A 22,044-nucleotide genomic window follows, 5' to 3' on the forward strand; every position below is an offset into this window, starting at 1 on the left:
TTCATGAGTTCAGCAACTAACCACTCTTACTAGATTGTATCATGTCATCTCAACAAGAACAAATTAAGTTGTTGAATTTCGTACAGATCCTACATGATTTAATTACGTTCATAGAAACATGAAATTATTGTGTTCAAATTACAAGGTAGACTTTTTTAATGTAACAACCACCCAATTTACTTTTTTTGGTATACCAAAAAAAGTAGAGGTGGCTGCTCGACTTGACTGAGATGGATGCCTTCCTCAAACCACGATCCAAAGAGTGCGAGACTGAAATCCCGTGCAGTGTCGTGGGATTTAACATTGCTATATTATTGACTTACTTCACTTGAACATGATATGAACAATTTAATCTACCCTCTCTGCAAATCATGTAGTTTCTACACTATATAGTTACACTTAACTTTAAAGCATGAGGCAATTGTGTTAAATACACGCAAGATGCTTATGTAAATCCAAGAGCTGGCCAATCCCTTTTTTTCAGTGTAGTTGAGCTTTGGAAGCAGCCATCAGAAGATGGATACACTGTCGTCATAAAGGAATAGGCATGGTCATCAACAGTACTCAGGTAGGCTGTGGTGCTAAAAAGATACTTTTAAACACCAAAGTGTGCCAAGAAAATATCCTCCACCACCAGCCTTGATTACTGATACAAGGAAGGATGGATCTATCCATTTACACTAAATTCTGACCCTACCATAAACCTGGCTCCTGGTGTGCTCTTCTGCTGCCGTAGTATATTTTCTTCAAGGTTGCATTCAGAGATGCTATTTGAGAGGTTATTTGAGTTACTGCTGCCGTCCTATCAGCTTGAAGCAGTCTGGCCATTCTCCTCTGATCTCAGGCATCAACAAGGCATCTTTGTCCAGAGAACGTCGGCTCACTGAATCTTTTCTCTTCTTCGTTCCATCCTTTGTAAACCATAGAAATGGCTGTTTGGGGAAGACTGAAGTATTCACAACTTCTATGTCACATTCAAAGTCACTTAAATCACCTTTCTCTCCATTCTGATGCTTGATTTGAACTCGAGCAGGTCATCTTGACTGTGTCTATGCCCCTGGATTGAGTTGCACATGATTGGCTGATTAGATATTTGCCTTAACGAGTAATTAAACAGGTGTATCTAATAAAGTGACCAGTAAGTGTATATAGAATGCAGGGTAAAAACCACCATCCTTGTCTTCTGCAGAAAAAGTTGACATTTGAAGCTTTTGCAGCTGCCTAATAATGTACAGCCCTCTGTGTAAATCTAGTCACTTTGAGTTTTCCTACTCTCCAATGTGCCAAATTTTATGCATTGTTAATCATCTCTCCTGTGTATATGTTTTATTTGTGTGGATTGGTGCACCATATAGGCCCAGTGGATATAAATATCCAGGCTAAGTGTGATCCCTGCCTGTCCAACCCCTGCAAGAACGATGGCACATGTGCCAATGACCCTGTGCACTACTACCGCTGCACCTGCCCTTATGGATTTAAGGTACACCCAGCATAGAAAGCAAAAGGAATCATATTCACCTGCTCTTTCATAGCATCTTTTATAATCACTCACTGGTAGAAAAAAACCCACACCCATGAGACAACACTTCTTATCTTTCAAAACTCATGCAGAGTACAAACTTACACATACAGACACGTAGAAAGATTATTCCTGCGTGAGCCAGATGAATACATTTGTGAACGAGTGTACGGATAAGAGACAACACTTTCAAAGTCAACTGATGCAATAGGTGGAAATTTTAAGAAGCTGTTGTTGTTTGAGAGCGCTGAACATATGTGTGTTTGTGTTGTGCACGCAGGGCCAAAACTGTGACGAACCCATTCACGCCTGTATCAGTAACCCGTGCCAGAACGGTGGAACCTGCCACCTGAAAGAAGGAGAAGGCAGCAACTTTTGGTGAGAGACGTTCGAGATATTTTATCCAACCTGGTTAGTCTTGACCGTCAGTTTACCCGCAAGTTATGTTAAAGAGACATTTTCCTTAATTCACACACAAATGTTGTGTATCAGGAGGTACTACTCCACCTGTGAGGCTCTGGAGAGAGCTTTTTAAAGTGGACTCTGATGATGAAACTGGCTGGGACAAAAAAGAAAGCACTGCCGTGTTACATCTGAAAGATGTGAGCTTTTACCTGATGGGGTGCATTGCATTATGGGAAATCCAAGAAAACGCATTAATGGATCAAACATTTTTTAAAGGACCTGCAATGTCAGAGCCTCACTTGCATCAGTTCTGACCTCTCTTTTGAACATTTCATACAATAGTATTCTAACTCCAGTAACTGTAGTCCTCTATGTGCTACAGGCCCCTCGGTGTACTCGGTGGTACTTAACTTTATACATTTTAAGTAGTGTTTTGTAAGGATTAGGGGGATAGAGCTAGAGGACATGTGCTCAAGGTGCTAAAGTAAAACTTCCTTTTCAGAATAACAGAACACTTATGGCTGTTTCATTCTTGGAAGATGATGGAGCTGAGCGAAAATACAAATAAACATCAATAACTGTGTTACCGCAAAGCATCTGTTCATAAAACCAACCATCCAGAACACCATACATCAGCGATCAGATAGCAAGAGAGCACATGTGCAGGTAATCTGTGGTTTCTCAGCTGATTCCTCCATCAGTGATGCTGCACCAGTAATTAGAGGTGGTGATGAAGTTACGGGAGGCGAATGGCTCAGGGGACTGGTTCTTTTGTGTCTCCAGAGCAAAGTGGACAGACCCGCTGTGAGAACTTTCTTCATTAGTCTATTTACTGTTAACTGTAGGGAAGCTAATGCCTGTTTGCTTGCTCGTTCCGAGCAGATCTTAACAACGTACGCAGATGATTTAAGAAACCCCAGCTCCTCCCGTTTGTCGTCCTCCATTTCTTTGCCCTCTCTCCGTATCCTCTGCTGCCATTTCTTGTCCATTTATGTCCGTATTTCCATCGGTGTATGATTTCTTTTCCCTCTCCAGCGCAGGGGGTGGAATATTCATCGTGAAGAGCTGTCGCCGACTATATAATGAGATATTAATCCACCCGAGTGTGTGCTGCATAAGAGCTCTTTATTAGACCCATAATATAGCACTCTCAGTGTGTGTGTGTGTGTGTAAATGTGTGTGTCATAGAGAGAGTATTGTAATAAACCTGAGTAGTAGTTACAGAGTTGAGGCACGCTCACGTTAACAGAATAATGACTCTCTTCTGGGGATATGTAGATGGAGCTGACTCTGCCGTTATGAGCAGCATGCATGGATAGTGTGTGTGTAGGTGTGTTTGTTTATGTGCGTGTGTCTGTGTATGTCTGTGTGTGTGTCAGTGAGGGGATGGGGTGGGGACGGAGGGATATTAAATATGTCTGATATTCACAGGTCCCCACATTCGTGCAATGTTTGCTATTAGAGCTGCAATGATTACTCAATAAAATTGTCCACCCACACAAAATTAGTTGCTGAATATATTGGCAATTATTCAGTAGTAATCAACTGCTTACAATCATCCCCACACTGGGCAGAAAATCCCTACCTGGTGTCTGTTTGAGGCCACTGAGAGTATTGGCGAGAACAGCCGAACACGCCTGTGTATGAAGCTTGATAGTGTGTGCGATGGGACCTAAATTATATGTAAAATGTATTTATATACCCACGAGGGGCTGCTCTGAATAAAATCATGGGATGAAACTCCCAGCTGTGTGCTAATGCTGCCTCTGTGTCTCTGGTTATAGTTGATCAAATGCTGCAGCATGAATACTGACAGGGACTAGAATGACAGCATATTCCTCCCATGTTAGCATCTCTTCGTTGACTTCCTGTTAAATCTAGAATCAAATTTAAAGTCTTTCTCATCACATTCAGGCCCCATCTTATCTTAAAGACTTCATAGTACCATATACCCTCAATAGAGCACTTCACTCTCAGGCTGCAGGCTTATTTGTAGTTTCAAGGGTGTTTAAAAATAGTTGAACCAGCTCCCAGTTTTGGATTCGAGAGACAGATATCCTCTCTACTTCTAAGATTAACCCTAAAACTTTGCCTTTTGATAAAGCTTATAGTTAGGGCTATATCAGGTGAACCCAAATCCTTCCTTATAGGCCTAGGATGCTGATGATGCACTGAGTGTTTCTTCTTCACTCACCTGTTTGAGCTCTCTAGGTTTTTGTACACCACTTTGCATTGAATCATTAGTTATTCATCTCTGACTCTTTTCTACAGTTTTTTGTCCTGGCAAGCTAACAAGAAATGAAAGTTTAAGCACACCAATGCAACCTTTATTTTTTTCAACAAAATTACTAAAATAATTTTTTTTTTTTTCGGGCTAATTTACCAAATATTGGCTCTCTTCATCTTATCATAGATGAACAATCTATTTCCCCTTCTGTAAATCCTGTCTGTTGTTAATCTAATAAGGATGAATCAATAGTTACATTAATGTGTAGTGTATGTGACCCCACAGGTGTTTATCCACCTATTTATGAGCGCTTGCATCTTTCCGTGTTTGATCTCAGGTGTGTGTGTCCGGAGGGCTTCGAAGGTGACGCGTGTGAGATCAACATTGACGACTGTGAAGATAACGACTGTGAGAATAACTCCACCTGCGTTGATGGAATCAACAACTACACATGCATGTGCTCACCAGAATACACAGGTAACAATCACGAACGAAGAAGGAGCAGATGTTGGAGGCTGGCATGTTTTCCCCGTTCTGTATTCCTATTTTATTTATTTATTTATTTAAACACAGAAATACAGGACTCTCCCAGATAATGCAGGGATCCTGTAGGTTTGTGTCATAGCCATCAGTTTTAGTTACTTCAGTGTTGTGTTCTTATTTTTTTTGCATGATGTTGGCCACTAAAATACTGCAGTACCCATAGGGACAGGCCACCATTACCACAGAGAAGAGGTGTGTCAGAGGAACAAATTAGAGCATCTGAAAACAAAGTACAATACAATATTATGCTTAGAGGCATGAATAACAGAATTTTGTGGCTCAGTGACTTGAAATTTCTTATCAAAGTGCACCTTGGGAGTCAATCAAACTGTTACGCCACTCAGCCCGTAAAGAGTGAAAATCATTTCTGGCTTAAATTTTGAAAATCCTGCCTTCAAGAGTTGCAAAATGAGGCAAATCAGTGGCTGCTTAAAATACGCTGCCCCCTTTTATGCATTCACAATGGACCACGCACCCGCACAGGCATCAACATCAACTTCTTTGTCAAACTGACCCAAATTTTAATCTGAGGACAATCACCTGCCAAGCAGCAGTTTTCATCTGAAGGTTGTGCAACGTGACTGTCAGGGAGAAGTTATGCTGTTATATCTTAAGGCCTCTGGGGGAGACTTCATAAGCATAAACAACCTGAAGTGTGGTGCTGTGAAAACAGTTTCTCCAGACACTTCCAGTACTGGAGGACACGTCTGAGGAGCTTGGAAAGAAAAGCGTCTGGACTTCTTTAAGTTTCTTGAAGACGTTTCACCTTTCATCCATCTTTGAACAGAGGGGGTATTTTACGATACCAATTGTTTGCCATCGACAATCCAGTTTTGAGATCCCTTACCAGACACCTTAACATCCACTCACATCTTGGGTCATTTGTTCTCAGCAAGCCACATAACAGGTTGGGGCAAGGTCTCACAATGAGTTCACCCGAAACCTTGGCTGATCGTGACCCACACCCATTTTCACACCTTGGCTTGAGTGATTAGGCAGAGGATCAATAGGGGGTCCATGACCCTCTTAGGAACACCCCCACTCGGGCTCGGACTCTCCACCAGTTGATCTTAGAACTGAAGAAGCTTCTTGGATGAGAGGTGAAGTCCAGACTCTTTTCTTTCCGAGCTCCTTAGACTACAATGACATCCACTCTGTACAGCAGGGATACAAGTCCTCAGGTTAGAACAAGAAGAGAGTCCCATTCATTTTCTGCCACTTATCCAATTTAGGGTCACGAGAAGGCTGGAGCCTATCCCAGCTGTCAGAGGGCAAGAGGCAGGGTACACCCTGGACCAGCTGACACTCAGCTCCAGAGCTAATACATAAAGACAGACATCCAGTCACATCTATGTGCAATCTAGAATCACCAATCGTCCCACAGTCCATGTCTTTGGACTGTGGGGACAAGCCAGAATACTCGGAGAGAGCCCAGGCAGACATGGAGAACATGCTAACTCTGCACAGAGTTGTGAGGCAATGTGGTAACCACCACACCACCATGTCAACCTTTCAGCTGTTCCATTTTCACAAGGCTCTGGGTGTGTTTGATTTGGAAGAGTTTTACACTCTGACTGGAATGGAACTAGCAACCTTTTGCCGACCCAGCAAATGTGTCGTCCACTACATTATGGAGCGACCTCGGTGACTTGGATGGAAAGATTAGCCAAATTTAAATCAGAAAGGTTTTTTTGGCCTATTTTCATTGGAATGGTTGCCTGAGTTTTATGGCTGCAACTTGATCCAATCAAAAACCTTTACTTTAGATTTTTTTACCAAACTGAAAGTTTCTTTTCTCTCCTTTATTGCCTTACTAACACTGACATTATCCAAACTGTAGACGTATAGAAGCTGTCTAGAAAATAGAAAACAAACTCTTTATTCCAGAAATAGTCAGCATGAATATATCTCCCACAAAAAGTCTTCTATCCTTACAGAGAAGTCACAAAAGAGAAATGTTTTATCTGACTAACACTGATCTGTTGCTACTTGTTTGTCTGCATTTGCACTGTGCTAATCATCTCTGAGTGCTAACTTATGTGGCGGTGTTCTCTCTCTGTCTTTCTGTGTTTTGCTGTCCTGTGTCTTTTCTCCCATCTTGCTCTGCTTTCTATCATCTGTCATCTTTTTTGTGGTTGCAGCTGCTACCAATGAGGTGGAGAGAGGTTAGTCTGTTCTTCTCTCTGTCCTTTCTGTCCCTCTCTCCTTCCTTCCTAACTTCCCTCATTTCCTGTGCTTTATCCACGGGAATGCTACAGATTCACCATACTGTATGCAGTCGTGCTCCGTGTTAGCAGTGCATGTCTTTGATGTATAAAAAGACCACTCTCAGATTTCTGTGGTTATACTGCTTGCTGCTTCACGCATACATGTGATGACCATTCCAGGTGAATGAGCTGAAATTAGAGGAACTGGTAATAATCTATATTTTTGAAAGTAGAAATCCCATTAAAATACCCAAACTTACTAACATCTAGTCTGCATTTATTCCATTCAATCCTCCAGAACAATCAAAATATATATTTTCAGTTTTAAAAGAAGGCTAATTTTCTAAACAGTCACACATTGTACTTATTATCCAGATTTACTTAAATGGTGCATTTGGTGCCGACTATTTTCAGCGGAACATTTGGGGGTCCTGTGAGTATTCGTTTGATTGTACGATAGACTGAAATAGACTCAAATGTGCGTGTTTAATGATTTAAAGCTATTTGGTTGGACAATGGAGGCTTTTGGTATTGAAGGAGTTATATTAAGAGCCATTCGAGTTTGTTTGAGTCTTTTTTGGACCATAACAAAAACATACTGAGTTACATCTTATCTTTTTAATAAAGGTCATTTTAATGTTCCACACCTAGGAATGAAAGTCTGGGACAATAAGCCAGTCTGCTTTCTGAAACGTAAATATCTAAAGTGGTATGTAAAAGTCCTGGGCTACCACTCATTTCTTTATATTTATATAAAACAAGAGAAAGGTGCAGAGATTTATTAAAACAGGAACCAACATAACTTATAAGAATACAGACTGTTGTACCTCTTTCCTGATCTCCTCTGTACCTACTGACAAAGATTCTAACCAAAAATTTCAAATTTGGGTTTGCTTATGTTGGTGGACCTACATCTTTTCATGCCTGTCAGACTGTGTCGCCTTTGGCATTTTTAGTAGACTATAATGTTAGTGTGTTTTGTGACTGTCTGTTAGTAACAAATGCCTCACTATAAAGTTTAAAACTGGTTCTTTGCTAAGTTACCTATGTGTGATAGAACACACATGGGTAACTTGAGTTAGGTGCTTTTTTATGCTTGAATAATCCAGAGGTCAGTATAAATTGTATAATAAACTGAAAAACAAAAACATTTCTGAATGAAAACAAGTGAAAAAGTAGACAGCGTCCAAAGGATGATTTTAGAAAGCCCGGAGAATTAAAAACACTTTAAAAACAAAAATTGCTTCTGGCTTCAGAAACTCTGGCTGCTGGAAGCAAAATGTGAAGAAATGATGGGTGACTCAAGACTTTTGCACAGTATTGTACTGTACATTAACCACCCAAAGTTCCTTTTTAAGGAACTAAAAACTTCCTTTCAGGCTTATGGTTTGCATGCATTTCAACCACAGTCTAGTGATTTCTAAAAATTAAACAAACTGGTCCTCTGGTGTATGAAATATATATTTTAACACATAAAACTATGTTATACTGCCACTGCACCATCTGCTCTATTATTTTCTTTGCAGCTTTCGTAATGTGAACAAAAAACAAACAGTTTATACAGCTCTAAATGTTTAAATTGCCTGAAATAAAACGTGGTGAGTATTTAGCCACTGAGTAATGTTTGGCTCTACAAGGCTCATTTCTACACATATGACAGCACCTTTGAGGCTTCTCTGGAGCTCATTTCACATCCTAAAAAAGTCATGTGGGGGAGTAGAGCAATATTTATCAGATTTAGATCATGATATTGTGACAAAAACTCACATGGAAATAAGAAGCCATCAAAGTAAACAAGCAAGTACTCACAGTCTTTTAACTGCTCTCTTAATGACAGTTTTTCTTTTAAAGCCGTTATGCTTTTCTGTCATACCAAACTGTTTGGGAAGGGGAAGAGAAAATCCTAATATGATCATCTCAGTCAGACAACTCTGTCTTTGAGTGCAGAATCCCCACCCACCTGCTGTTTGGGATGGTCAGCCAATCAGCAGGCTTAAAAGGAGGATGGCCTTAAATTGAGAGGAGCTAAATTTACATATTTCAGACAGTAGGTAAACTGAGTGGTTGCACCAAAAACATGTATCAGATGAATAACTATTATTACTGAAATGTGAATTATTAAAAACAACATTTTATATGCATTAAGCAAGTCTGACTGCTTTTAAGTCCGTGAGCGAAAGAAATTACTGTCTAAATGAAGGGCTTAAAAGCACAAACATCTCCGGCTGTTTCACGCTTATACTTGTTAATCCCTAGAGGGTTGTGTAATTATTCCCAGCGTGGACTTCAGGAGTCAAGGAAACTGGTTTATTCCCTCATCAGTGATTCATTTGGAGTTCAGAGTTTCAGGAAGATCAGGATACTCTCTGGAGCATCAAGATTCCCAGCACTGAAATCATTTATCGGACCACTGTGTTGATTCTGGCCACAAGAGAGTCATCCATCATGAGACCAACACACACACACAAAGAAAAAAACAAACCACAACAAAGTTAAAATATTGATGTTTTATGTTTTCATTTCACTTTATTGTTAATGCTGTGCAAAGAATTGAAAAAGTGATGTATGTATGTGTGTGTGTGTGTGTGTGTGTGTGTGTGTGTGTGTGTGTGTGTCTGTGTGTGTGTGTGTGTGTGTGTGTGTTTCTAGGGGAGCTGTGTGAAGAGAAACTGGACTTCTGTGCCCCAGAGCTGAACCCATGTCAGCACGACTCAAAGTGCATTTTGATTCCTCAGGGGTACAAGTGAGTACACTGGAAACACGCACACACACGCACGCACACACACTCCTGTATAAACTAATATGCAGATATTAGAGTATGCAAGTAGTGCTTCTTGTTTCTCTCCCGCAGGATTTGAAGACTTAGATTTTTCACACAGAAATAATTGAGTTCCAGATTTTTCCCAGCAGAGAAATGGTGTGTGTCTGTGTGTGTTTGCATGTGTGGATGGGAGGTGTTGGGAATGTGATTTTGGCTCCCTAGTAAGGTTTCCTGGCGAGATTTTATCTGTACTTTTGCTCCCTTGCTCCCTTGCTTGTGTGCGCTGTGGTCAGTGTAATTACGTCTGGAAGTGCTCTTCATGAGGCAGTTTGACATCATGTAAAAATTAGATTAGTTTGTGTTCTCTAGGATTTGTTGACTGTCTGAGTCAAGAAGCAATTGACATGTTTTCTTTTTATTGTTAAGGAAATCTTCCACATGCAATTAGAGCAAATCTAACCACAGGCAGCCACAAAGAACAGCTGTATCCCTGCGAGTCCAGTAACAACAAGCATTTCTGTGTGTGTGTGTGTGTGTGTGTGTGTGTGTGTGTGTGTGTGTGTGTGTGTTCATTTTAGGTGTGAGTGCATTCCAGGCTACATCGGCGAGCACTGTGAGCTGGATTATGACGACTGTGAAGAGAATAAGTGTCAGAATGGCGGTCAGTGCATCGATGCCGTCAATGGATACACCTGCATCTGTCCAGAAGGGTACAGGTGAGCTGCGCACCACAGTGGAAGTCACGCATGCCAACAGTTTTTGATATATGAGGAGCTCCCCCTGGTGTGTATTGTCAGTTATTGAGATCAACATACTATTTTTCTCAAGGTCCCTGGAGTAATAGTACAGTGTGGTATTTTCTGGATTTGTCTAACTTTCACATGTGAAATGATGAAAAATCCAACTGTAACTGAAAGCACCAAAAAAGTATGTTTTTAAGCTTGTATGTTCTAGCAGCCGTACCACAAACTGATAATAATTATAAAAGGAACAAATAAAGGGAATGATCTGGACTCTTACGGTATTCCACGTGTGTTACAATGTGCGTTTCAGTGGGTTATTCTGCGAGTTCTCTCCTCCGATGGTCCTTCCTCGCACCAGCCCCTGTGACAACCACGAGTGCCTCAACGGGGCACAGTGCGTCATTGTGGGATCAGACCCCCGCTGCCAGTGTCTCCACGGCTACGAGGGCGAGCGCTGTGAGACTCTCGCCAGTGTCAACTTTGTCAACCGCGAGTCGTACCTGCAGCTGCCCTCCAGTCTCCTCTCACCACAGACCAACATCAGCCTGCAGGTGACCTTCTTTAAATTAAATGCAGCTCTGCACTTTTGCTTCGCTTCATTTCAGGTGAAATATTTTTGAAATTTTTTGAAATGAAAATGTTTCCAAACTTTTTTTGAGCTTGTGAGCCCTTAGAGTAAACAGAGTCATTGGTCAGTTTTGCCCCAAAAAAAAAAAAAAAACACACAACAATACACTTAAATAATTTATATTTAAAATGATCTACTATTTTCTTAAAAACAAAAAAAAACAGCTTTTGTAATGAAGTCTTTTTTTTATCTCAAAGTTTTAATGTAGTAACTCTAACTTCTGAAAAAATAACTTGAAATTTTGAGTTATTCAGTCACATTTCAACATAATAGCTCAAGATTTTGATTAAGTTCTGCTTTTTCACAGTGGTGGAAACAAGCTTCATCTCAAATCATAAAATTTAAAAGAAAAGTCCCACCTGGCCATCACAGATTTGCTTACAGCTCTTATGACTGGTTTTCTTAAATAAACAAATAATAACAGTTTCATACTAGAAAAATGAGTCTGTGTGTCTTTATACCTGTGAATCCATTCATCTGATTGGCACTGTTTTAAAGAATATTGCATGCCTTGAATATGCAAAGCTGTAAACTAAAAATCTGTCCCCTACCTGTGAAAGTTTGGTTTCTACAGACATCCAAATATTTTAGAGACTTCGAGCATCTGTAATTTTGTGTTAACTTGAGCTACACTCCTGAGAGTCCATATTCATAAAGTTATAGTACCAGATCTTTATTCCAAAAAAACAGAAAATATTGCTGGAAAATATCTAAAAGCACCTCTCTCTTCCTTCATCCCTTAATTATTTATTTATTGAAAAAACTCATGGCATTAGGGAATTTTTTTTTTGTTGTTTTTTGGTAGGTCATGTGTTATACAGCGTGCACACACACACACACACACTCCAGGGAAAACTGTCACACAGGAAAGGCGGATTACACAAAGTCACGGATTTTACACAAGCTATGTTCACAAAAGCTAGAAAGGATCACTAACGCGTCTTGCACAATCATCCAGCGACGAGAAGGTCTGTGTCCCGGCCATAAATGGCAACACGTAATGGCAACATAATAGCAAACAGGTGTGTGGAACAAGGGCGGGAGCCCGCAATGAGCTCCGCCCAGGCGGAGCGGCCAAGGAGAGAGAGAGAGCAAAAACAAAAACACATGTAGCCTTGCGGTCCGGCAGGGCAGACACAGGGACCATGACAATCTGTGCCTCCCATCAGATTTTATTCAATTCAATTCAATTCAATTCAATTTTATTTATATAGCGCCAAATCACAACAAATGTCGCCTCAAGGCGCTTCATAGATACAGAGAAAAGCCCAACAATCATATGACCCCCTATGAGCAAGCACTTTGGCGACAGTGGGAAGGAAAAACTCCCTTTTAACAGGAAGAAACCTCCGGCAGAACCAGGCTCAGGGAGGGGCGGCCATCTGCTGCGACCGGTTGGGGTAAGAGAAGGAAGACAGGATAAAAGACATGCTGTGGAAGAGAGACAGAGATTAATAACAGATACGATTCAATACAGAGAGGTCTGTTAATACATAGTGAGTGAGAAAGGTGACTGGAAAGGAAAAACTCAATGCATCATGGGAATCCCCCGGCAGCCTACATCTATTGCAGCATAACTAAGGGAGGATTCAGGGTCACCTGGTCCAGCCCTAACTATATGCTTTAGCAAAAAGGAAAGTTTTAAGCCTAATCTTAAAAGTAGAGATAGTGTCTGTCTCCCGAATTCAAACTGGAAGCTGGTTCCACAGAAGAGGGGCCTGAAAACTGAAGGCTCTCCCTCCCATTCTACTTTTAAATACTCTAGGAACAACAAGTAGGCCTGCAGAGCGGGAGCGAAGTGCTCTAATAGGGTGATATGGTACTACAAGGTCATTAAGATAAGATGGGGCCTGATTATTTAAGACCTTGTATGTGAGGAGCAGGATTTTGAATTCAATTCTGGATTTAACAGGAAGCCAATGAAGGGAAGCCAAAACAGGAGAAATATGCTCTCTCTTTCTAGTCCCTGTCAGTACTCTTGCTGCAGCATTTTGGATTAACTGAAGGCTTTTCAGTGAGTTTTTTGGACATCCTGATAATAATGAATTGCAGTAGTCCAGCCTGGAAGTAATAAATGCATGAACTAGTTTTTCAGCGTCACTCTGAGACAGGATATTTCTAATTTTAGAGATGTTGCGCAAATGGAAGAACGCAGTCTTACATATTTGTTTAATATGTGCGTTGAAGGACATATCCTGGTCAAAAATGACTCCAAGGTTCCTCACAGTGTTACTGGAGGCCAAGGTAATGCCATCCAGAGTAAGAATCTGGTTAGATACCATATTTCTAAGCTTTTCAGCGCCGATTACAATGACCTCAGTTTTATCTGAGTTAAGAAGCAGAAAGTTAGTGGCCATCCAAGTCTTTATGTCTTTAAGACATTCCTGCAGTTTAACTAATTGGTGTGTGTTATCTGGCTTCATGGACAGATAGAGCTGGGTGTCATCTGCATAGCAGTGAAAATGTATGCTATGTCTTCTAATGATGCTGCCTAGGGGAAGCATGTATAATGTAAACAGAATTGGTCCTAGCACTGAACCCTGTGGAACTCCATAATTAACCTCAGTGTGTGAAGAGGACTCTCCATTTACATGCACAAATTGGAGTCTATTAGATAGATATGATACAAACCACTGCAGTGCAATACCTGTAATACCTACAGCATGTTCTAATCGCTCTAATAGGATATTATGGTCAACAGTATCGAATGCTGCACTAAGGTCAAGAAGGACAAGCACAGAGATGAGTCCACTGTCAGAGGCCATAAGAAGATCATTTGTAACCTTCACTAAAGCTGTTTCTGTGCTGTGATGAACTCTGAAACCTGACTGAAAATCTTCAAATAAACCATTCCTCTGCAGATGATCTGTTAGCTGTTTGATAACTACTCTTTCAAGGATTTTTGATATGAAAGGAAGGTTGGAGATTGGCCTATAATTAGCTAAGACTGCTGGGTCTAGAGATGGCTTTTTGAGTAAAGGTTTAACTGCAGCCACCTTGAAGGCCTGTGGTACATAGCCGATTATTAGAGATAGGTTGATCATATATAAGATCGAAGAATTAATCAATGGCAGGACTTCTTTGAGCAGTTTTGTAGGAATGGGGTCTAAAAGACACGTTGATGGTTTGGAGGAAGTAATTACTGAAGTTAACTCAGAAAGATTAATTGGAGAAAAAGAGTCTAACTTAACATCAATGGTACTAAGAGTAGCTATAGATAATATTACATCTGTGGGATGATTATTGTTAATTTTTTCTCTAATGATAAAAATTTTATTTGTGAAGAAGTTCATGAAGTCATCACTAGTTAACGTTAAAGGGATGGTTGGCTCAAAAGAGCTCTGACTTTTTGTCAGCCTGGCTACAGTGCTGAAGAGAAACCTGGGGTTGTTCTTATTTTCTTCAATCAGTGATGAGTAGTAAGCTGTTCTGGCTTTGCGGAGGGCTTTCTTATAAAGCAACAAACTATTTCTCCAGGCTAAATGATGATCCTCTAAATTTGTGACACGCCATTTCCTCTCCAGATTACGAGTCATCTGCTTTAGGGTACGTGTTTGAGAATTATACCACGGGGTCATGTACTTCTGATTAGAGACCTTAGTTTTCACTGGAGCTACAGTATCCAGAGTCGTACGTAGTGAGGAGGTGAAATTATTAACAAGATAATCGACCTCTGTTGGGGTAGCGTTCAGATAGCTGCTCTGCTCTGTGTTGGTACAGGGCATTGACGATGATAACAGTGGCTGGATTATATTCTTAAACTTAGTTACAGCGCTTTCAGAAAGACATCTACTTTGATAAAGTCCACTCTCCACTGCTGCGTAATCAATTATTGTAAATGTAAATGTTATCAAGAAATGATCAGACAGGAGAGGGTTTTCAGGAAACACTGTTAAATGTTCAGTTTCTATGCCATATGTTAAAACAAGATCTAGAGTGTGATTAAAGTGGTGGGTGGGTTCTGTTACATTTTGAGAGAAACCAATTGAGTCTAACAACAGATTAAATGCCATGTTGAGGCTGTCATTTTTAGCATCAACATGGATGTTAAAATCACCCACAATAATTATTTTATCTGAGCTCAGAACTAAATTAGATATAAAGTCTGAGAAATCAGACAGAAACTCTGTGTAAGGCCCAGGTGGACGATAGATGATAACAAGTAAGACTGGTTTCTGAGTTTCACAGCTGGGGTGGACAATGCTAAGCATCAGGCTTTCAAATGAATTAACAGTCTGTCTTGGTCTTTCATTAATTAATAGACTGGTGTGAAAAATTGCTGCCACACCGCCCCCTCGACCTGTGCTTCGAGATTTCTGGTAGTTAGAATGACTCGGGGGTGTTGATTCATTTATTAATTTATAATTTCACTGTGTCGGAATATTTATTATTAAACTCTCATTGGCATGCAGACACAGTTAGTGACTGGCTGGTGAACGTAGTGGAGCGCTTAGCTGCTAAAGAGTCAGATTTCCTTCAGGGGTTTGTAAAGATTCATCTCCAGTTTGTGTTCCTCATGTATTAGCATACATTTAGATCACAGCAGCAACACCGACCATCAGGTTTGCCTTTCAATTTCTCTTCTAGAAAAACCAAACAAAACAGAGTTAAAGTAGGTGAAATCATGTGAATGCATGTATTAACAGGAACTCTCACAACAAGTTTGTGATGCTGATTTAATTTCAGGTTTAAGTAGGCAGTTATAAGTAGGGGTCACAGAAGTACACACATACTTCGTTTAAGTTGAAGATGCAGATACTTGTGTTTAAAAATTGAACTCTTTACCCAAGTGAGAGTGAAGTGAGAGGAAGGCAAAGTTTATTTCAATTTAAACTCTAATGATATTGTTTTTAATTTGAACGGCTGTGATGTAGAATTTGCTTTGTCTGTATTGCAGATGATTCTGCCTCCACAACTAAACAGAAAGAGTATATTCTCAGGTTAAAGTGAGATTTAGCAGGTTAGGCTGTGGGGGAAATAATCACTTAGAAATAATTTTTATTTTGAGCATAACTAGACTTTCTTTGTGTTCAGGCTGCGATTAGCTGAGCCGAACTGAATATAAATATAAGTAGATCTTTAACTTTCCAGTCCTTCATTTTAAAAATAATGTCTGTCTTCAATCTTTCTCCATCTCAGAGTGAAGTTAGCTTTCATTCTTTTCTCTATCCAGGAAATACAGCAGCTGAACCTTTAGCTAGCAACACACTGTGTGACAAACTGCACACAAACAGTTTGAGTGTTTGCTAATGTTTGTTGAGCTCAGCTGTGAACCTTAAAAACATTATTTCCTTTATGCTCGCTAGATGCTGATGTACTCCGACCACAACTTACAGACATCTGCACAAACTTGGATGTCTTGGCCTGCTTTAACCCCAGAGTACAGAGTTATAAAAGATCTATAGATATTCTGTGCAGTGACTTGAAATAATAACTCCTCTTAAATATCTGAAACCTAAAGTTTGTTTTGAAAATGTAAGGAGTAAAAGCAGAGATATTTGTGCACACATATAGGAAGTAAAAGTGAAAAGTTGTCATAAAAATAAATACACAACTAAAGTACATATACCTGAAAATGACTTACTTGTTTTTTGTTGACAATTCTTACAGCAGGTGAAAAGAACTAAGTGCACTTTTAGGCCACTAACATGGAGATCCTGCTGTGTTTTCAGATTGCTACCGATGAGGACAGTGGCGTGTTGTTGTATAAAGGGGATAATGATCACATTGCCATGGAGCTGTACAGGGGACGCCTCAGGGTCAGCTACGACACTGGATCCTATCCTCCTTCTGCTATATACAGGTATACAGAAAGCCCGTTCCCTGGCTCCATGTTCACATGATGGATGATACAGATGTCTGAAGTGAATTTCTCCCTCGTGTCTCTCTCTCTCGCTCTCAGCGTGGAGACAGTGAATGATGGTAATTTCCATGCCGTGGAGTTAGTAGCATCAGATCAGACTCTGTCTCTGTCCATTGATGGCGGGCCGCCCAAATCCATCAACTCCCTCAACAAGCAGTCCACACTCAATATAGATTCTCCACTTTATGTGGGAGGTAAGGACTCAGCGCTATGTATATTCTTAATGGCTGTGTCTGTGTAAGTGTTGTAGAACAGATAGCTATCGTAATACTTATACAAATTATAGTATAAATACTTAGATTTAAACATTATGTACAGGTGGCCAGAGGCTAGGTGTGAAGCATCAAGTCATAAAAAGCCTTCACGTTGAGTTTGGGCCTGATTTTATTTCCATACACACAAAAATATAATTAAGATGATCTTTAATCATCTTAAATGGGGTGCTGAGATACTTCTGTCTTCATGCAGGGATGCCAGAGCGAGCCTCGGCTTCTGGCGGTCTGTCGGCTCTACAGCACAGCTCGGGTGGCCGTAACGGCACGAGCTTCCATGGCTGCCTCCGTAACCTCTACATCAACGGGAAGCTCCAGGATCTAGGAGCTGGACTTGAAGCGGGGCTCCCAGGATCTGGAACCACCCAGAGTACCACCAGAAAGTGGTTGGGCAATGGGGTGGAGCCGGGCTGTCAGCCGTGCCAGAGAGGGGCCTGCGTCCAAGGTGACTGCCACCCAACTGGACACCGCGGTTTCACTTGTACATGCCACGCAGGCTGGACGGGAACTTTGTGTGACCAGCAAGTTAGCAACCCCTGTGATGGCAACAAGTGAGTGTTTCTGTGCTTCGTCTAAAACCACAGCTAGTGCAATGGCTCTCAAAGAGAGACCACGATTTGTCTGTCCAGTTCTTTACGTTCTGTATTTCCCTCTTCCACCCTACAGGTGTATCCATGGTACCTGCATCCCAATCAACTCCTATTCCTACTCCTGCCGCTGCCAGCCTGGCTTTGCTGGTGTCCTCTGTGATGAGCAGGACCAGGATGCAGCTAACCCCTGCAGCCTGTCTCGCTGCAAACATGGCAAATGTAGAGTGTCAGGCCTGGGCAAGGCGTACTGCGAGTGTAACAGCGGATATACAGGAGAGGCGTGTGACAGAGGTAAGCGAAACATGGATGCCTGTTCGGTACACTACCTTAATTCTTCTAAAAATAATAATCTAATACTCCAGTGGGCTTCTTTTAACAAAGCCTGAGCTTCTCTGTTACTTGCTAACTCTCTTTAAAGTGTCTCAGCAGCGTGTGTCTCAAAGTGTTTAATCTCTCTGCACTGACGCTTCTAACCTGTCGCTTTTTCAACTCAGCATCTCCTGAGCCTCCTCTTAATCCCACACGAGGGGTTACTCAGGTGAGACCACCTGATCGCATGTTAACGTCAGCTTTTCTTTACGAATTGTCCCTCCTGCATGCAGCCCAGCAAACTTCTCATCAGTATACTTGCTGTCACCTCATGCAACATATAGCATGAAAAGTTCCAGCCTTTTATTGTTTTCCCACTTTTTTCCCCACTGTAATGGAGCTCCGCAAACTGCAGAATAATAAAACCTTTTTTTTAATACTAATTTTAGCATTAAAGGAATACATTTTTGCAAAGGTAACATGGCTTTATATTAGTGTAATTATATCCCAGGACTGGTAAATCAGAAAGGACCAAGTCTGTCTGTGTATCAAGGGCATTTCCTTTTCTGAGCTGGATACTACTTTTGTCAACTCATTTCACAGATTTATAAACAGCGTAAGATTCAGCTTAACAGCTCTTGACCAGTTGCCCTCACATCACATGTGTTGAAGGTGCCAAGGATGCTAGTGTTGAATCTCTGCAGTTTGTAAACAGACCAAGTCTGGGAGATGACGATACAATCATTTACATGCTGCAGAGAGCTTCTTCCCATCTAGATAGTAATGGCTGCACAATGAGGATCATCCTCTTTGATTTCTCAAGTGCATTTAACACGATCCAACCGCTGCTGCTGTAGAGAAGCTACAGAACGTGTCAGTAAACACATCCACCATCTAATGGATTACTGACTACCTGACAGATGCAAGACTGAGGAGAGCTGTCTGCTGTGTTGATGAGCAGCACAGGAGCTCCACAGGGGAATTACACTGTAATTCTGTTTTCCTACAAAAACATTAAGGTAGATACATTAGAACAAGAGTCTAACAAGTCATATTTTTTCAGGACTATACTATACAAAACAAAACTATACATATATAGCATGTGTAAAAGTACATACACATTACTTAAGGTATAATTATTTCTTCATTATTTCTTCATTTCCTTTCACCCCGTTATTGTAGTGTTCCTACTTTTAAATATTTGTAAATAATTGCGTTGTAATTTCAAATAAAATACACACATGGCAGGCCAGTTTTTCAGGCTGAGATATTCAGTGTGTGCAACAAATTGATGGGCCATTTGTACTTTGCTGCGGTCTGTTGGCAGAGCAACATCAGAGCTGGTGACACCAACAGACTGAATAAACTAATTAGGAAACCTGACTTGAAGCTGTGGTGGAGATGAGGTCACTGTCCATCATGGATAATCCTGACGAGCTCCGGCCCCCAGCCGCTGCTTACTGGATGGCGGTGAAGGACAGACTGACTCAGCTCCACTGACACAAAACCAGATACAGAAAGTCTTTCATACCACATACTGGTACAATGTTACTACCAAATTCTTAAATATAAAACAAATAAAGTGTTTGATTGACAAAAATCAAGTTTTCACCTGTCGAGTTGTTAAAAAGGCTTCTAGAAAAAACTTTCTTTTACATCTGAATTTAGTTGAACCAACAGCAGACATCGACTTCTACTAAACTAACGCCATTGAACCAAATTAAACCCGAAAGTTTTATGAACAGTTCACTCAGCAGTTTATTTCTAGAAAGGGTTTTTCTTTATTCTTCATGTTAGTGCCATTTTTTCCTCTTCTTGCTGTCCTCTTTGTGTCATTGGTGTACTGACTTGTTGTGTTGCTGTTTTTACCCATAAGATTGCCTGTCATTTGAACACAATAGAGCACTCCTGTTTGAACATTTCATTCCCACAACACTCTTATTAAAAAAACAAAATCCAAACAGTAGTCATATCATTACTAGTATATTTCTTACTTTGTTGCCAAAGCCGGACAACCTTTTCCCATGATGTGCAGAATTGGTGGAGCTCTCAGTAAAAACTTTGGACACCTTGCAAATATTCTTTCTGTTCCTTGTGTCTGCAGAGGTGGCCTGCCGAGGGGAACGGGTCCGAGATGTCTACCAGAGACAGCAAGGCTACGCGGCGTGCCAAACCCAGGAGAAGGTCTCCCGTTTAGAGTGTCGAGGCAGCTGCCCGGGGGGAGCAGAAGGACAGGGCACCTGCTGCACCCCCCTTCGCAGCAAACGCAGGAAATACACGTTCCAGTGCACTGACGGGTCTTCTTTTGTCCAGGAAGTGGAGAAAGTTGTCAAGTGCGGCTGTACAAAGTGTTCTTCATAAAAAAAAAAAGAAAGAAAAAACAGAGACGACACCCTCAGCAGATTTTTCTGTTCTCCAGACATGTTCTGTGTTCCTGCTCGCCTTACTTGATCCCCCACCCCCCGTTGTCCAAGATCCTAATTCCCCGTGAGGAAACCATGCACAGTACCCCCCACCACCTTTTTTTAAACCCTTAAAAAACAAACAAAAAAAAGTTTCTTTTCTTGTCAGTGCTGGACTGATGATTGATGCTTCCTCGGTGGGGATGTCGAATTGTATTGTAAAGTACGAAAACAGACTTATTTTTTATTATGAAGTGGCGAAAAAGACAAAAAAAAACCACACACACACAAAAGTTGACTTTTTCCTTTTATCTACTTCTTTTTGTTGGTCATGATGACTCTAATGGCGTGCCACACTTGTCTCTTCCCTGGAGGACTGACGTGTCACTGACAGCTGACCACTTCCTGACCACAGACTTCCTGCTTCCTGTCCCCCAGTTGTGTGTTTTTAGGAGTAACCTTAGTACCACAGACTCACCACTAGGAGGAGCTGCGTTAAGGCACTGGGAGAGGGCGAGCAGTGACAACCTTCACAAGAAATCACCACTGCAGTCTGCAGTCTCCCTTTTAACAGACCTCCTGAACCCTCTGAGACTGTGTGCATGATCCTACACACAGCTGTGCTCAATCATGTGCTATTTTCTACAGCTACTGAACAACACACACAAACACACATAAATACTCTCACCTATAGAGGTAAACCTCTTACCTGCCAGGATAAACACACTTCAGTCCGTTTATTCTGCCCCCAGTCATGAATGACAAGTATTTATTGTATCATAAATACCTGTACTTATTCAGTAGATTCCCCATGTATCAATCTGATTCTTTTAATATATATTAATTTATACAGTATTTGTCCTTATTTTTGTATTAAAAAGACATAATCTGTCAAGATAGCTGAACTAACAAAATGGTGTCCTTTATTTTGGTTGAAGAGAAGTTGTTTTTTTTTTCTTTTTTTTTGGATCACTGAAACTATTGTGCTTGCCAGAGACCTTTAGTTACATTTTAATCTGCAAATGTGACGTGAAGACATTGTATATTTTTGTCGCGTTTCCTGGGAGTTTGTACTGTGCCATTACCAGAAGGTCTTTATATTAGAGTATAAATGTATAGATAATTTCCCTACCTATGTATTTCACACACAGATCTTGTGAGTAGCATTGACCCTAGAGGATGCTTAGGACTGTTTTTACCTTTTTAACAAATTTATGCTTAAAGAATACTGTGACTTTTTTCTAAATGAAACTACTTTGTTAGCCCCTTGGTCTCCGATGTTAACATGTTGCTGCTAAGTTTTTGTACCGTAGACTTGGATCCTGATCTGTATGTTATATAGAACTTCCTGCTCCTACTGTACGGGGGGCACCTTGTGTAACAGATAAATATGTCCCCCCCTCCACCACTACACATGTGCATTGTGCTTTATATTTCCCCGTCTCCATCCCCAGACTAATGTCAGTTCCCTGACTGATGTTTGTTTATTAAACACAATATTTACCTCACACTTCTCAGCTTTGCTTTTCTGTCACACTAAGATACACCGAGGAAAATGATTAATAAAGACTGGAG

General features: G+C 40.8%; 1 protein-coding gene across 4 annotated transcripts in view; it reads left to right on the forward strand.

Moving 5' to 3' along the window:
* The window catches only part of slit2 (slit homolog 2 (Drosophila)), a 107,358-nt gene extending 85,381 nt beyond the window's left edge, over positions 1-21,977 (forward strand). For 2 of the 4 annotated variants that reach the window (XM_087841770.1, XM_006787231.2), the window contains 12 exons: positions 1,356-1,480; positions 1,800-1,897; positions 4,489-4,628; positions 6,836-6,859; positions 9,551-9,644; positions 10,241-10,378; positions 10,716-10,956; positions 16,706-16,836; positions 16,936-17,090; positions 17,365-17,719; positions 17,835-18,049; positions 20,172-21,977. In XM_087841770.1, coding sequence (XP_087697896.1) covers positions 1,356-1,480; positions 1,800-1,897; positions 4,489-4,628; positions 6,836-6,859; positions 9,551-9,644; positions 10,241-10,378; positions 10,716-10,956; positions 16,706-16,836; positions 16,936-17,090; positions 17,365-17,719; positions 17,835-18,049; positions 20,172-20,428 — 1,973 coding nt within the window. In that variant the 3' untranslated portion in view covers positions 20,429-21,977. The remainder of the gene's footprint in view (positions 1-1,355; positions 1,481-1,799; positions 1,898-4,488; positions 4,629-6,835; positions 6,860-9,550; positions 9,645-10,240; positions 10,379-10,715; positions 10,957-16,705; positions 16,837-16,935; positions 17,091-17,364; positions 17,720-17,834; positions 18,050-20,171) is intronic. The other 2 variants (XM_035906245.2, XM_006787233.2) reach the window with 1 other exon arrangement.
* Positions 21,978-22,044: the final 67 nt, after the last annotated feature.

This window comes from Neolamprologus brichardi, chromosome 6, assembly GCF_056152115.1.
Source record: "Neolamprologus brichardi isolate AB-2024 chromosome 6, ASM5615211v1, whole genome shotgun sequence".
NCBI classification, from domain to species: Eukaryota; Metazoa; Chordata; class Actinopteri; order Cichliformes; family Cichlidae; genus Neolamprologus; species Neolamprologus brichardi.